Below are 12893 nucleotides of genomic sequence, written 5' to 3'. Positions count from 1 at the left end.
GATAATCAGATTATACAAACTGTTAAAAAGATAACCTTCAAAAATCAGTTTATGAATTAAACAAAATAAGGCAACAATACAACTCAAAAATTTCACAAAAACAAACAAACAAAAGTCATGGCATTTAAAGGTTGAGATCATGTTAGATCAAAAACAGTTATAGAAAATAAAATAATAAAACAGATGACACAGTTTAATTATTTAGGCTGCATAATAACATAATATCTAAAAGATAAAGATATAGATGAAAAAATATAGAAATGTAAATGGAAAGATCAAAGAATATAGAGAAAAATGGAAAGAATATCTATTTAGGATGAAAAGATATTGGCTACCAAAAGAGTGGATAGATATAGACAAAGGGAAAAAGAGAGAGAGAGAGAGGAAGACCAGTGTCAAAATGGAAAGACCAGCGAAACTAGAACAGGCAAATGCCTATCCATGAAGCAAAGAAGAAAAAGAATTAACGTAAGCAGTTCTGGAGATAGTTTTCGGTATTGAGACCACATGCTTATTAAACAATAAAAATAAAATAATAAAATTCCGACAAGTTTTGTTCATCGTAAGACTTGCATCGTCAGCGGTAATGGTGTATAAAAGTTTAATGCAACAACCAAAGATTATTGATAACTAATAGTCAATTAGATGTTTTTGACTTCACAAACTGTTCATTAATTGAGAACCCGAATACAAAATGAGACATTCCTTATTGTATGCTAGTTAGAACAGTGTTGGTTGTTGCCATGATTCTAAGCATTCTTGCAGCTTCTTTAAATTTTCTTGTGAAACAGTTCTTATCAACATATGACATGTTTGTCTGTTGCCAGAGTACTTGATGGCCAGTAATAGCTGTATGGAATGCTAAGTCTGATTTGTGTTCCCTTCTTTTTTTTTGACATCTTTTATATGTTCAGCCATGTGGATCTCTCGTCTCCTTCCTGTCTGGCCTATGTAACAAATGCCAGAAGAACAGTGAATTTGATAGACGCTTGGTTTTTTTCATGGGATGATGTGGAGGTTTTGGTGGATGTAGGAATCTTGATAATTTTTGTAAAGGAAGAAAAGCCACTTTTATGTTGTACTTGCGGAGCAATGTAGCCAATTTGTCCATGACGTTCTTGAAGTACCGCAGCATGATTGTGTTCTTGAAATCTTGTTTTGATAAGGGAGTTGCAGGAGCTGTATTAAGAATTCTTTTGATGTCTTGGGTTCAAAACCATTAAGTGTGAGCTTCTGTGTCAGGTAGTTTAATTCTTCATTTTGCTTCATCTGTGTGCTAGATATATTGTACGCTCTGTCTATTGAATAGATACTCAATCGACAACTCTATTGAATAGAGTTGTCGACACCTCGTGCTTGGAGGTGTCGACAACTGCAAGCGGCTGAGTCAAGGCCAGCGCGCACTGGTCTTAATAGCACAATCAACATGCAAAGTGAGGAGCACCTGATTTTCAAACATGTTTGAACTTGCTTAAGAATTTAAAATCATTCCAGGCTTGTTAATTTTGATAATTTTTCACAGATCACTTATTCACTTTCTGTGGAACAGAGTTTGGGAAACCCTGTTTATATGCTCCAGGATGTGCAAAAGAATGAAGTCGATCCATAGAAAAGTAGATGAAAGTAGTTAGCTGAATGTGTGGTTTAAAGATGATACGAATATTATATTTGTGGAAAACTTTGTAACTTGAATAAGGGATGAGAACAGTTTTGTTGTGATCTTGTGTGTTGGTTATAGGAGGGTTGGTGTGTGTGTGGGGGGGAAGCACACGGTGCAGTAATTTGTTAACTTTATGTGTGTTTTAGCCATTGGTTAAAAAAAGTGTTGTGAAGGTATCTGAGTTTAGTTTCCAGGGCTGCATATCATTTGAACAAATAGTCCTGACTCTGTGTCTAAGTGTTTTCAAGGATCCCATTGTTGGATTCTAATTATGTAGAAAATAGAATAAATGTTATTTGATTCAGAATCCAACATGATTTTCCGTCACAAGAACTATATTTGTAAATATTATTTAATGTAAATAACATAAATTATAATTGATATCATATAACTACCTTAATTATGTCAAATATTTAATTGCTTAATCAAAGAAATGCGTTAATGGTAAATAGATTCTGTATTAAATGTTATTAAGCTATTTTATTTGTTCTTATGTCAATATTATAAAGTCTTATATTTGTAATTTAACTACGCATTTGTTGAAATGCGATTATTCTATTTATTCTTTTTGTGAAAGCTTAATGTTATGTAATAACTCGATGTAGTTGTGTAGCCTAATGTAACATTCGCGAGAATGTTTACGTTTATCGGTTGTCATAGAGACGCGTGAAATAAACGAGCGCGTGTGAAGGGAGCGTGGACAGAATAAGAAGAGAAAATATATATGTAGTAGGGAGTCGGAACGGAACTTTGGAACTATAAGGTAGCAAGGAAGTAAACTAAAGAAGTAGAAGTAATTAAAAGATTCCTAAGGATAGGAGTATAGTAGATATTTTTTTTTATAAGTGAATCTTATAGTTGGCTGAAAGCAAAATCAGTTGTAGTAATAAAAGGAAATTATTGCCGTAATCGGATAATTAGAGAACTGGACATTCAACGAAGAATTCTGAATAAATCCAGTCAGTCTACAATTACGACTTATTTCTATACTACCAAAAAAGGAATTGTACGGAGTTAAACTAGTTGATGAATGAAAAATAAGAATAATTAATGTACCTTATAGTTGTTATGTGGAGTTTTTGAAGCGCGATTAGTAATGTTTTAGTTATTTAGTGTCTCGCAAGTGTGATAAATACAATTTGGAAGTGTGCTCACAAAATATTGGAAGTACTGAAGATTATTTCTGGTAAGGACAGTCATATTAGTTTATTTCAGTGTATGAAGATTTAAGTATTAGTTCCGTCGCGCTGTTTCTAACATTAACTGTAGCATACCATCGAGGCTGAGAGTTGAAAATATAGACATTGAAATGATATCTGCCGTGGTTAGTGCCTGTTATGAGTTAATCGTAGAGTGTAGTTGAGAGATACAAGGAAACTGATTAATTAAGAATTTCTATTGTAATAAGTTGGGTATAGGAACTTTGTAATTCTGAAACTGTGAATTTGTATGTGAAAGTTTGGAAGATTGGATTAATATGAATGACTTGACTTGATATGCTAACTTGACTGGTTTGTCATATTTAGAAGTGGAAGTTATGTAATTGTTATATAACCATATATTAAATGTTTTGTTTGTTAATTTAAATATTGTGTTTGCCTGAATTTCTTTTTACTGCACCGTTCACAAAAATTCGGATCTAGCGGGAATCCCAGAAGGAATGAAAATAAATACCATCGGCCTGAATGAGTGAAAAGACTGCTAACTAATTTTGAATTGATCCTACTAATTCATATAGAGTGGCGCAGTATAATAGAAATTTCTCTACCCTTAGATCAGTGATTAATTTGCAATTAGTTTTCCGTATTTGATGAAAGTGACTTTTAGCAAGATGGCGGATTCGAACGTCAAGAGAACACGTCACGACACCATACTATTGGGATGGGATAGGTAGTGGTGTGATTCCCTCCATGTACCTACTCATTTATCTGAGTTTTCTATAAACAGAAAAGGTTAATGAATCGTTCACTAGTGTGTCTAGGAAGGGAAGACAGTTATTAGTTTCTTTTCTATGGAGTAGAGTAATTTTGGATAATGACTATTTAATGCATCTAGGCTATAAGGCTAAATAGCAAAATCATCATTTACATAGTATAAACAAGCTGCTGGTTTATGTGTAGCTGTGTTGAGAAATTGTCCCCCCCCCACAGTGGCTGGTTTATGCTACACATAAACCAGCTACTGTAGGAGGGGGCTATAGCAGTTCCATCTAGAAAATTAATGTAAAATAATCTGAATAATTCATGAATGTCAAAGGGAAAATGTGGCTTATTAAGGTAAGGAGTCTTTGTTAAGACGCCTTACTAGTCTGGTTGGCTGAGTGGATAGCGTATCCGCTCTCCAGCCAAAAGGCTGCGGGTTCGAATCCCACCGTGGGCATGGATGTTTGTGATTGTCTGTGTGAAATACTAGTGGTGGTTGGCAGTAGATGGCATTGGTGTAGTTGCGGTCAGTTGGTGGAGACGGTGTTTTAGAGCAGGTGCCCTCCCTCGATGAGTCCTTGGACTCCCTAGTGTCAAATAATAAAAATAATAAGGGTACATTGGTGAACAGTGAAGTAATGTAAAATCTGACCATCATGTCTGAATCTTTCAGGTTAATATATATCCTATTATGGTTTTAAAGTGAACTTTTAATAAATGAGGGAGAGTCTCCCTTGGGGGAGGGGAGTGATTTGCTAATTGCTTGACGTTTGTAGGTATGTCTATGGTGTCAACTGTTGGATGAAGTGTGGGAGTTATCTGAAGTATTTTAACATGGTAAGGTTTTAGCTTTTTTGGTTTTGCACTTTCCTCCAGTTGGTGAGAGTGATCATGAAGTAATCACCTGGGTTGTGGCTAGCCATATGCAGACTTCTGTGAAGAAAAGATATATGGGAAAGTTCAAGGCTAGTGATTATGACAAACTTAGGAGACAGGTTGAAAGCCAACTCGTACAGGGAGCAAGAAGCCACGGAAAGAACAGGTTTTGGATTCATTGATTGGCTTCAGGTGGGAAAAGGAGTTAGGCAAGGATGTTTACTTTCTCCTCACTTGTTTAGTATATATGCAGAGGACATCATGCGTGAAGCACTGGATGAGCTCGAGACAGGAATTAAGACAGGTGGTAGATTGATCAGTAATCTGTGATATGCTGATGATATCATACTCTTCTGTAATGACAAGGAATAACTAGGACAAATTATTGATAAAGTTAACAAGATCAGTAATAACAGAGGACTTCAGCTCAATCATAGCAAGGCAAAGATTATTGTTCTCAAAGGAAATACAGACAGAGAAGCTCTTGAGAAACAAGAGCTTCCCTGTTTGTATTTCTTCCTCATTTCTTTCTCCATTCAAGTACACTTGAATGGAGAAAGAATTGAGGAAGTCAGCAAATTTGAGTACCTGAGATCCATTATTAATGTGAAGAATTGCTATTCAGAAGAAGATTAGGAATGCCTAAAACAACAGTCAGAGACTTGTTTAAAATATGGAAGGATGGGTCTATCTCCATGGGAACAAAGTTGAGGATTTTGGATGCAGTTGTTTTTCCAACAGCAACTTATGGATGTGAGACTTTAAACCTAAAGAAGAATAGCTGCTTTTGAGATGTGATATTACAGAAGGCTGTTGAGGATATCATATACCAGGGGTGGGCAAACTGCAGTTCCCGAGACAATATTGCTTTTCATTGTCATTTTTTCTAAACTTTTATATTAATAATCTATAGTAGTATAGTATGTACCAATATTAGAATATTTTATTTCGCAAATGCTTTAAAGATAAGTAAAAAACATATATTTTGAAACTTTACATTTTTAGCTTTTAAATGGTACCGGCCAAAAGGGTTGTTAATGTGGATTTTATTATCATATTTGGTTGGTAAAAAGTGTTTTGACATTTTATGGCCTGTGTCGCTCCAGCCAAAATTAGTTCCAAAAGTGACTACTATGATCGCTGCATTACCCACTGCCTCTGTTGCCATGACTCTGCATCATCACTCTTCATGCAATACACACAGGTTACGTGCTTGTAGTGGTAGCGGAACATAACTAGTGAATTTTAGTGTAGATAAGTACTTTTCTGATTAATAAACAATTAAGATTGATTTTAGTGAAAGTTATAAAACCCTTGTTTAAAATGACTGAGCAACAGAAGAGCATAAAACGGAAATACGAACAAGAAATGAGTGTTTAATCAACAATGGGAGGACGATTTTAACTGAAACAATACGAAGGAAACTTAGAAACACTTCAGAATAGGTTTGAGAAACTAAAAAAGTTAAAGCCATGTTTTGAATTTCTTGTGAATCCTTTTGTGATTGATGTCATCAATGATGGATGTCCTGTTGTTGTTGTTGCACCTTTTACCGTGGATGTTGCTTCAATAGAGACAGCTTATTGAGCTGCAGGAAGACGTGCGTTTGAAGCTAGTAGATAAAAGCTCATCTGCTGACTTTTGGAAACAAATCCCAGAAGCAAAGTATCCCAATCTTCAGAAAACTGGCTTCTGACTTCTGTTTTTGGGACAACTTACTGCTGTGAATCTCTCTTCTCTGTAATGAAATTTGTCAAGTAAAAACATCCTATCCTCACTAACAGCCACCTCATCGAGCTTCTTAGAACAGCTTTGACATCCTACCAGCCAGGTTTTAAACTATTAACTTGCACAAATGAATCAATCAAAGCCTTCAACGAGTAGAGATTAAACATATTCTTCTTTGGTGAGTAGGACTACTATATAGTTGTATTTTTTTATTTTAGTCTCCGGACTTCACGGCATCTCTGTGAAATCTGGAGACTCAAATCAACCATCATATACACAAATCTTATCATACCTCTCCTTGAATCCATTCACTGTTAGAGAACTCGCAACCAATTATGGCAATCCATTGTACTCACCACTCTCTGTGCAGAAAATCTGGTCTGCACACGCCTACTAACAACACTCCTCTACAACTTACATGGATGGCCTATAGTTCTCTGATTATTTGCCATATATTGAAAAATTTCACTTGCATCAATTTTATAAAAACCACTTTAATATCTTAAAAGTTTCTATCATGTCCCCCTCTTTTCTGCCTATCAACTAAACTTTGTAACCAACAAAACTTAAACCTGTCACCATCTTGGTCACTCATCTCCGAATCTTTTTGACCACCACCTGGTCCCCAAGAAACCCAGGTGACCAAATCATAGCCTTATAAAGAGGAATAATAACTTCCTCTCTATAAGGTAGTAAAATACGTTAACTAGTAAAGATAAACGTATTTTTCAACATCCAAGTAATTCATTGAGCTATTTTACCAACTTTTGCAATATGCCCTCTGAACTTTAACTCTTTGTCTACCATTATCCCCAAGTTCCTAACCTCATCAATATGATACACCATATGTATGCAACCTTTTCAACCCGAAGTGCATAACCTTCCATTTTGCAACATTAAATTGACAATCACTATCCTTTGCCCACAATGCCAATTTATTAAATCATCCTGCAGAATATCTACATTGCCTTTATCAACTATTGCACTCCCCAGTTTTTATATCATCAACAAACAGCTGAACGTGTCCCCCCCCCAACATCTTTCCCTATGTCATTGATATACAAATTAAAGAGTAGCGATCCCTAATACTGAACCCTGAGGTACTCTACTAGTCACCATCATTCTCCTAGACTCCACTCTACCATACACTAGTGTCTGTCTGTCTGTCAGCCACTCCTCATGCTACCAGCCTCGTATCCATTCCCATTTGCTCCAGTTTTTGTAATAGTTTTCCATGTGGCATTCTGTCAAAATGCCTTGCTAAAGTCAAGCAGTATCATGGTGTAACACCATTACCTTTATCCAAATTTGCTGTCACTTTATTATAAAATGTGAATAAGTTACTAAGACAAGACCTACCTTTTACAAAGCCATGCTGCCCACAATTGTTTTTCAAACAATCTAATTGAGGACGTACATGCAGTTGTCCAGAAGCAGAATTTTTCTTGAATTTCATTGCAATTCTGCATCCCAACTCATTAGCCATTCCTGAAAAATAACAGAAGTCATCCGTGCATTCTTTTTGACACAATAAGAACTGGCAAACTATCCATTCTAAACTCCTTAAAGCATCAAGGCTTGGCGCTTTTTCCAATGACCAACAGCTTCCGTTTTTCACTTCTCGACATGTTACGGCAACATAATCCACTGCTTTTTTTGACCCTGACAGCGCTGCAAGTTTATAGCTCAGGGAACTGTATGGTGTGGCACAGTAAAACTGACCTGTTTTGTTAGCATCATAGATTTCATTAGGACTAAACTTCTGCAACAATTTGGGTAGTTTAGTTGATTGCCACTTCAGCACTGTCCTCCTCAAATTTTATTTCATGTCTGGTTTTCCATCATGATAACTAACCATCTGTAGCTTTAAAGGCGACTCTTCTGATTTGGTTTTATAACATTTGACTATTAATACACATGCCTTGTCCAATTACAATAGAGAACATTGATTGAGAGCTTCCCCAACATCTGGATTCTTGCCTTCTCACTTACGTTTTTGGGATTTTCAAAACGTGCAATTGTAGATTCTGAAACATCAGTTATCTCTGCCAACTGATGTTAGATGGTTGGCTTTTTATTTTGTCAAGTAAGGCAATTTTATTTGCTAATGTTAGATCTTTCCTTGGCATCTCGCCAGTGACATAAAAAAAAAAAAGAATCGCTACACTGCTTGTTACACTTTTTACCAAAAAATTAACACACATTTGTTTTAATCTAAAGTATGCTACCTAGCAGTCACCCTAAGTAGAATTGTTACTGTCAAAATGTGTGTCCTCTCTACTCTGCATCACAGTGCTGACTGACAGCAACTCTCTCTATGAAACTCACTACACATGCACCATCTACAGCCACTGTCCTGATAAAGGTGGCCCAAGTAAACAAAGCAACTTTGGGTTATATTCTCGATTTGTTTCCATTCTTCGGTAATCAGGGCAGCCATTTATTTGTCCCAAATAAATGGCCGCCCTGATTAACCAAAATCTACTGTATGTGTTTGTGTGTGTGTGTATGTATATATATAGAAAAAATCCTTCGTCCATTCATGGCATAACGTAGTCTAGGTTTCCAACAAGTGAGTGTGAAAAAAAAAAAGTGCAATTGAATCAGTACAATTAATAACATGGCTAGTGTTGAATCATGTTAATATAACTCTATGTTCAGAAATATGTCTTTCAAAGGAAAGAACTTCTCTTTGTTAGAAGATAATAATTGATAAATTTGGCTGACACATTTAAAAATTTCTAATATTTCATAAAAAAATATTGCATGCCTTGTCCATATTTTTATACCTTGTTCAGAAGTGCTTTTATATCCAAAATTCTGTAAATTTCATCTTCTGTTTAGTCAGAGGATGAGGAGAGAAATGGTCAATACTTTTTTTTTTTTTTTTTGTTGTTGTTGGATTTTAAGGATTGAAAAAGGAAATATTTGGTATTTTTGTTAGATAGCTTATTTTGACGATCAGATTTTGTGAGCTCTTTGACATCTTAGGTTTAATTATTCCATATTTTTGGGATGGATGATGAGCAGAACAGTGATGTAATATAGCATCTATATACATGATATATTCAATTAATTTAAGAATATATATTTCTATTATAATAATTACATAAAATAGCAATAACAGCAACAAAATTTGCAAAATACTGTTTAAGCCTGCATAAGATTCAATTTACCCCTACCCCATGTGATTTTTGATTCAAAATAAGCTTAAATATGAAATATTTTTCTGTTCATTAGATGGGGACACACTCCTTTAGATGATGCTCTGGCATTTAAATACACCAATGTTGCCGACTTCTTGGATAGTTGGGAAACCATTTCAGATGTGGAAATAGTACATGGACTCACTCAGAAGAGCACTAAGCATTTGCCAGAAAGCTTATAAAATTTTTGGTTATTGAAAATATTTGACCTTTTTTTTAAAAAAATATTTTTAAGCAGTAATTGTATAACAACAAACTAATGTACATTATAGATTAAAGGCTCTACATGCTGGATAGCTCATAATTTCCAGTAGTGTTCTTTATGTAAATAAAACACAATTAGACTTGGATATTGTGTAAATTTGAGTTTTTTTTTTAAAGAATTTAACGTAGCTGTTCAATATTAGATTTCACCAAAATTTGTTGAATCATTTAGATGGATAGGTGTACAGTCATGACCTATGCAGTTTCCAACCTTTATTTTTACAATGACTTACAAATATAGTAACAGTTCCTTAAAATTTGCTATTTTGATTACAATTAAATTTAATTGTAATCAAAAACCATTAAATAGTTGAGATAAAGTACGCATAGTGGCCTGCTAAACATTTGTAAAAATACTAAAAAAAAGTTATCACACAAATGTGGAGTCAAGAGACATTGTAGGAGTTTCCCATTGTCTCTGTCACACACGCAAAACTCACTAAACCATGGCTAAAATTGCCGGCCTGCTCTCCAGCCAAAAGCTGCAGGTTCAAATCCCACCATGGACATAGATGTTTGTGAAAATACTAGTGGTGATGGGCAGTAGATGGCATTGGTGTAGATGAGGTTTGCTGTAGTTGGCAGATTGAGTGGTGCTCCCCCTCGATGAGTCTTTAGACTCCTTGGAAGTGTCATGTAATAATAAAATTCGTTCACTCTTTCTATGCTGACCACACTCTCAGGGCATTCTACTCACCACTCTCCCAACAAAGAATTTACTTTTAACTTCATGGCTCACATCCTTCTTATTACAGCCTCCAGAAATGGTCTCTTATTCTACTTTTCTATGAAAATCTTCTGCATTTAATTTGTAACAATCCTTTAACCAACTTATATATCTCAATCATATTGCTCCTTCTTGACTAATGGAATAACACATTGGTGACCAAAAACCTAAGGATGAACATTATTTCTGAAGATGATAACTGCAAATTCAGACAAATCAGCTTGTGGCAATTTGTATAACTGATGATTTTGAGTAGAAAGTGGGTACATGTTCAAATTTTTGAATCGCGTGCAAAGGGGTCACTTACCAGAAAAGGCTGCATTAAGCAAATTGTGTTTGAAGGAATAAAGATGCAAATTTGGATGCCTTTTACTGTCTCAAAGACATCATCTAGTTGATTTCATGCAGGAAAGAATTATTAGAAAGGCTTGCAGAATTACTGATATTGCCAGAGAATTTGGAATCTCACATAGCATTGCACCAAGATGTTTGCTAAGAGGTTGCCCTCACTCTACATAGGAGCATGAAGACAGATTTTTGGTTATAACAGCAAAATGCAATTGACACACCGTGGCAGGTCAGCTCCATTCAAGCACAGGTATGCAGATATCTTGACAAACTATGGCAAGGCGTCTGTGACAAGTAGGCCTATAGGGCTACTTGTAATCTGTGTCCCTTTCTCCACAGCTAATCATAGAGCATGTTTTCAGTGGTGTTGTATCCATAAAAATTGGACAAGACAGTGATGGGCTGATGTACTCTTTACAGATGAGTCATTTTTGTCTTTACTCTAATTCTAGACACTTGATCTGGCATGAAAGTGGCACTACTTACCATCACCAGAATGTTCTTGAAAGGGATAGATATGTTGGTGCTGGGGATTATGGTGTGGGGAGGCATTATACTTAATGGCTGCACCAAGCTACAAGTGCTGGAAAAAGTGAATGATATTACAATGAAGTTCTTCAAAGGCATGTTCGACTGTTCCATGGTGCTGAAGGCGAAGAATTCATTTTTATGGATGACATTTGAAGACTCTATATTGCTGAGAAGGGGAGATTGAGAAAAGTTTATGTATGTATTATGTACCTATGTGGGTAGTTTTTCTGTAAACTGAAAAAGAAAGAATACCAATTAGCAGACATGTGATCAGAGTATCTAAAATAAGTAAGCTGTTGTTTTTTTTTCTTTATCAATAGTGAACTAGATTCTGGGGTGTTGACTATTGAGGTGGAGAAAGAGTCTAATGTGTCTGAGCCATGTTGCCAAATAGAGAACACATCATTAATATATTTTAACTAAATAGAAGGTTTGAGACTGGCAGCATCAAAAGCACATTTTTCAAAATGCTCCATATAGAAATTGGCCATAGGGGGATTTAGAGTCTATGGAAGTACCTTCTATCTGTTTATATATAAGGTACCCTTCCAGGAGAAGCAACCAGTATGGATAGCAAAATTAAAAACATCAGTAATGTCGGGGGGGAGGACATTTTTCAGTAAATTTAGTATCAAAAAGGGGAATATTTACAAATAAGGAGGTGACATCAAAGCTCACTATGATATCATTATGGGCTACACCGTGGAGTCCTTACTCATTGAGGGAGGCCATAACCCTGACCCAGTACTAGCCCACATTTGTGCAATATCTTATCATACTTTGCTTTGAACTCATTCACAGTCATGGTACCCACAACAGACTCTGGCAATCTCTATGGAAGTACCTTCTATGGTGTATGAAGTGTTGATTAGATGTTAATAAAGCTGTAGGAATGGATGCCATATCACCATTTATTTTTAAGGGGCATGCAAAAGATTTAGCTATGGCTTTGACCTGGTTATTGAATCTCTTCCAACACAAAAAAAAAAGTTCATTTTTGTTCTTAGATGCAGAAATCATCTTTTTTAAAAAATATGCTTTTTCAGTTTACACTGTTTCCATATTGTTGCACAAATCCAATACAGATGTTTATTGTTTATAACCAGAACTTCTGATCCATAGCAGAACTCTCTCTCTCTAGCTATCGAACCACCTTTAGATACAAACCATGAAAGGCTTGGAGAAACTAAAGTGACTCATCTTGATATTTGATGGATCTGAGCATAGAGGCTTGCTTACCATACTTCAATGTCTGCCTTCCTTGGTTGCTACCTTTCCCTTAGGTCTCCTACTCTGTGCTGTGGTAGATGGCTACCTCTTTTCAGATTTCTCCACCCACATATCTCAGATTGCTTCTGCTTACTGTCTCCCTCCTGTACATAAATTGACATCCTCTCACTGTCCATAAATTCCATATGAGCATGGGAAATGATCAGGAAGCACCAGTAACAAGCAATGTACAGCTGCATCCCAAAAGTTGTGCAAATAAAGAGCAGAGATGAAATGGATGAATAGTGAAATCAGGAAAAACAGTGTGGAAAAAGAAAATCTTATATAGTAGGTACAAGACAGGTAGTAGTGATCAGATCCAAACAGAATATAAAGTGCTGCTAAAAAAGATGAATGCAAGG

At 35.7% G+C, this 12893-nt stretch overlaps 1 protein-coding gene across 1 annotated transcript in view; it reads left to right on the top strand.

Moving 5' to 3' along the window:
* The window catches only part of LOC150097671 (glutaminase liver isoform, mitochondrial-like), a 171458-nt gene extending 161716 nt beyond the window's left edge, over window positions 1-9742 (top strand). The window contains exon 15 of the mRNA XM_090407710.1: window positions 9427-9742. Coding sequence (XP_090263836.1) covers window positions 9427-9574 — 148 coding nt within the window. The 3' untranslated portion in view covers window positions 9575-9742. The remainder of the gene's footprint in view (window positions 1-9426) is intronic.
* Window positions 9743-12893: the final 3151 nt, after the last annotated feature.

Source organism: Typopeltis vanoorti, chromosome 17 (assembly GCF_054136105.1).
Source record: "Typopeltis vanoorti isolate ZY-2024b chromosome 17, IOZ_Tvanoo_1.0, whole genome shotgun sequence".
Lineage (NCBI taxonomy): Eukaryota > Metazoa > Arthropoda > Arachnida > Uropygi > Thelyphonidae > Typopeltis > Typopeltis vanoorti.
Note: the sequence above shows the minus strand (reverse complement) of the source record. Positions and strands in the feature narration are given on the sequence as shown.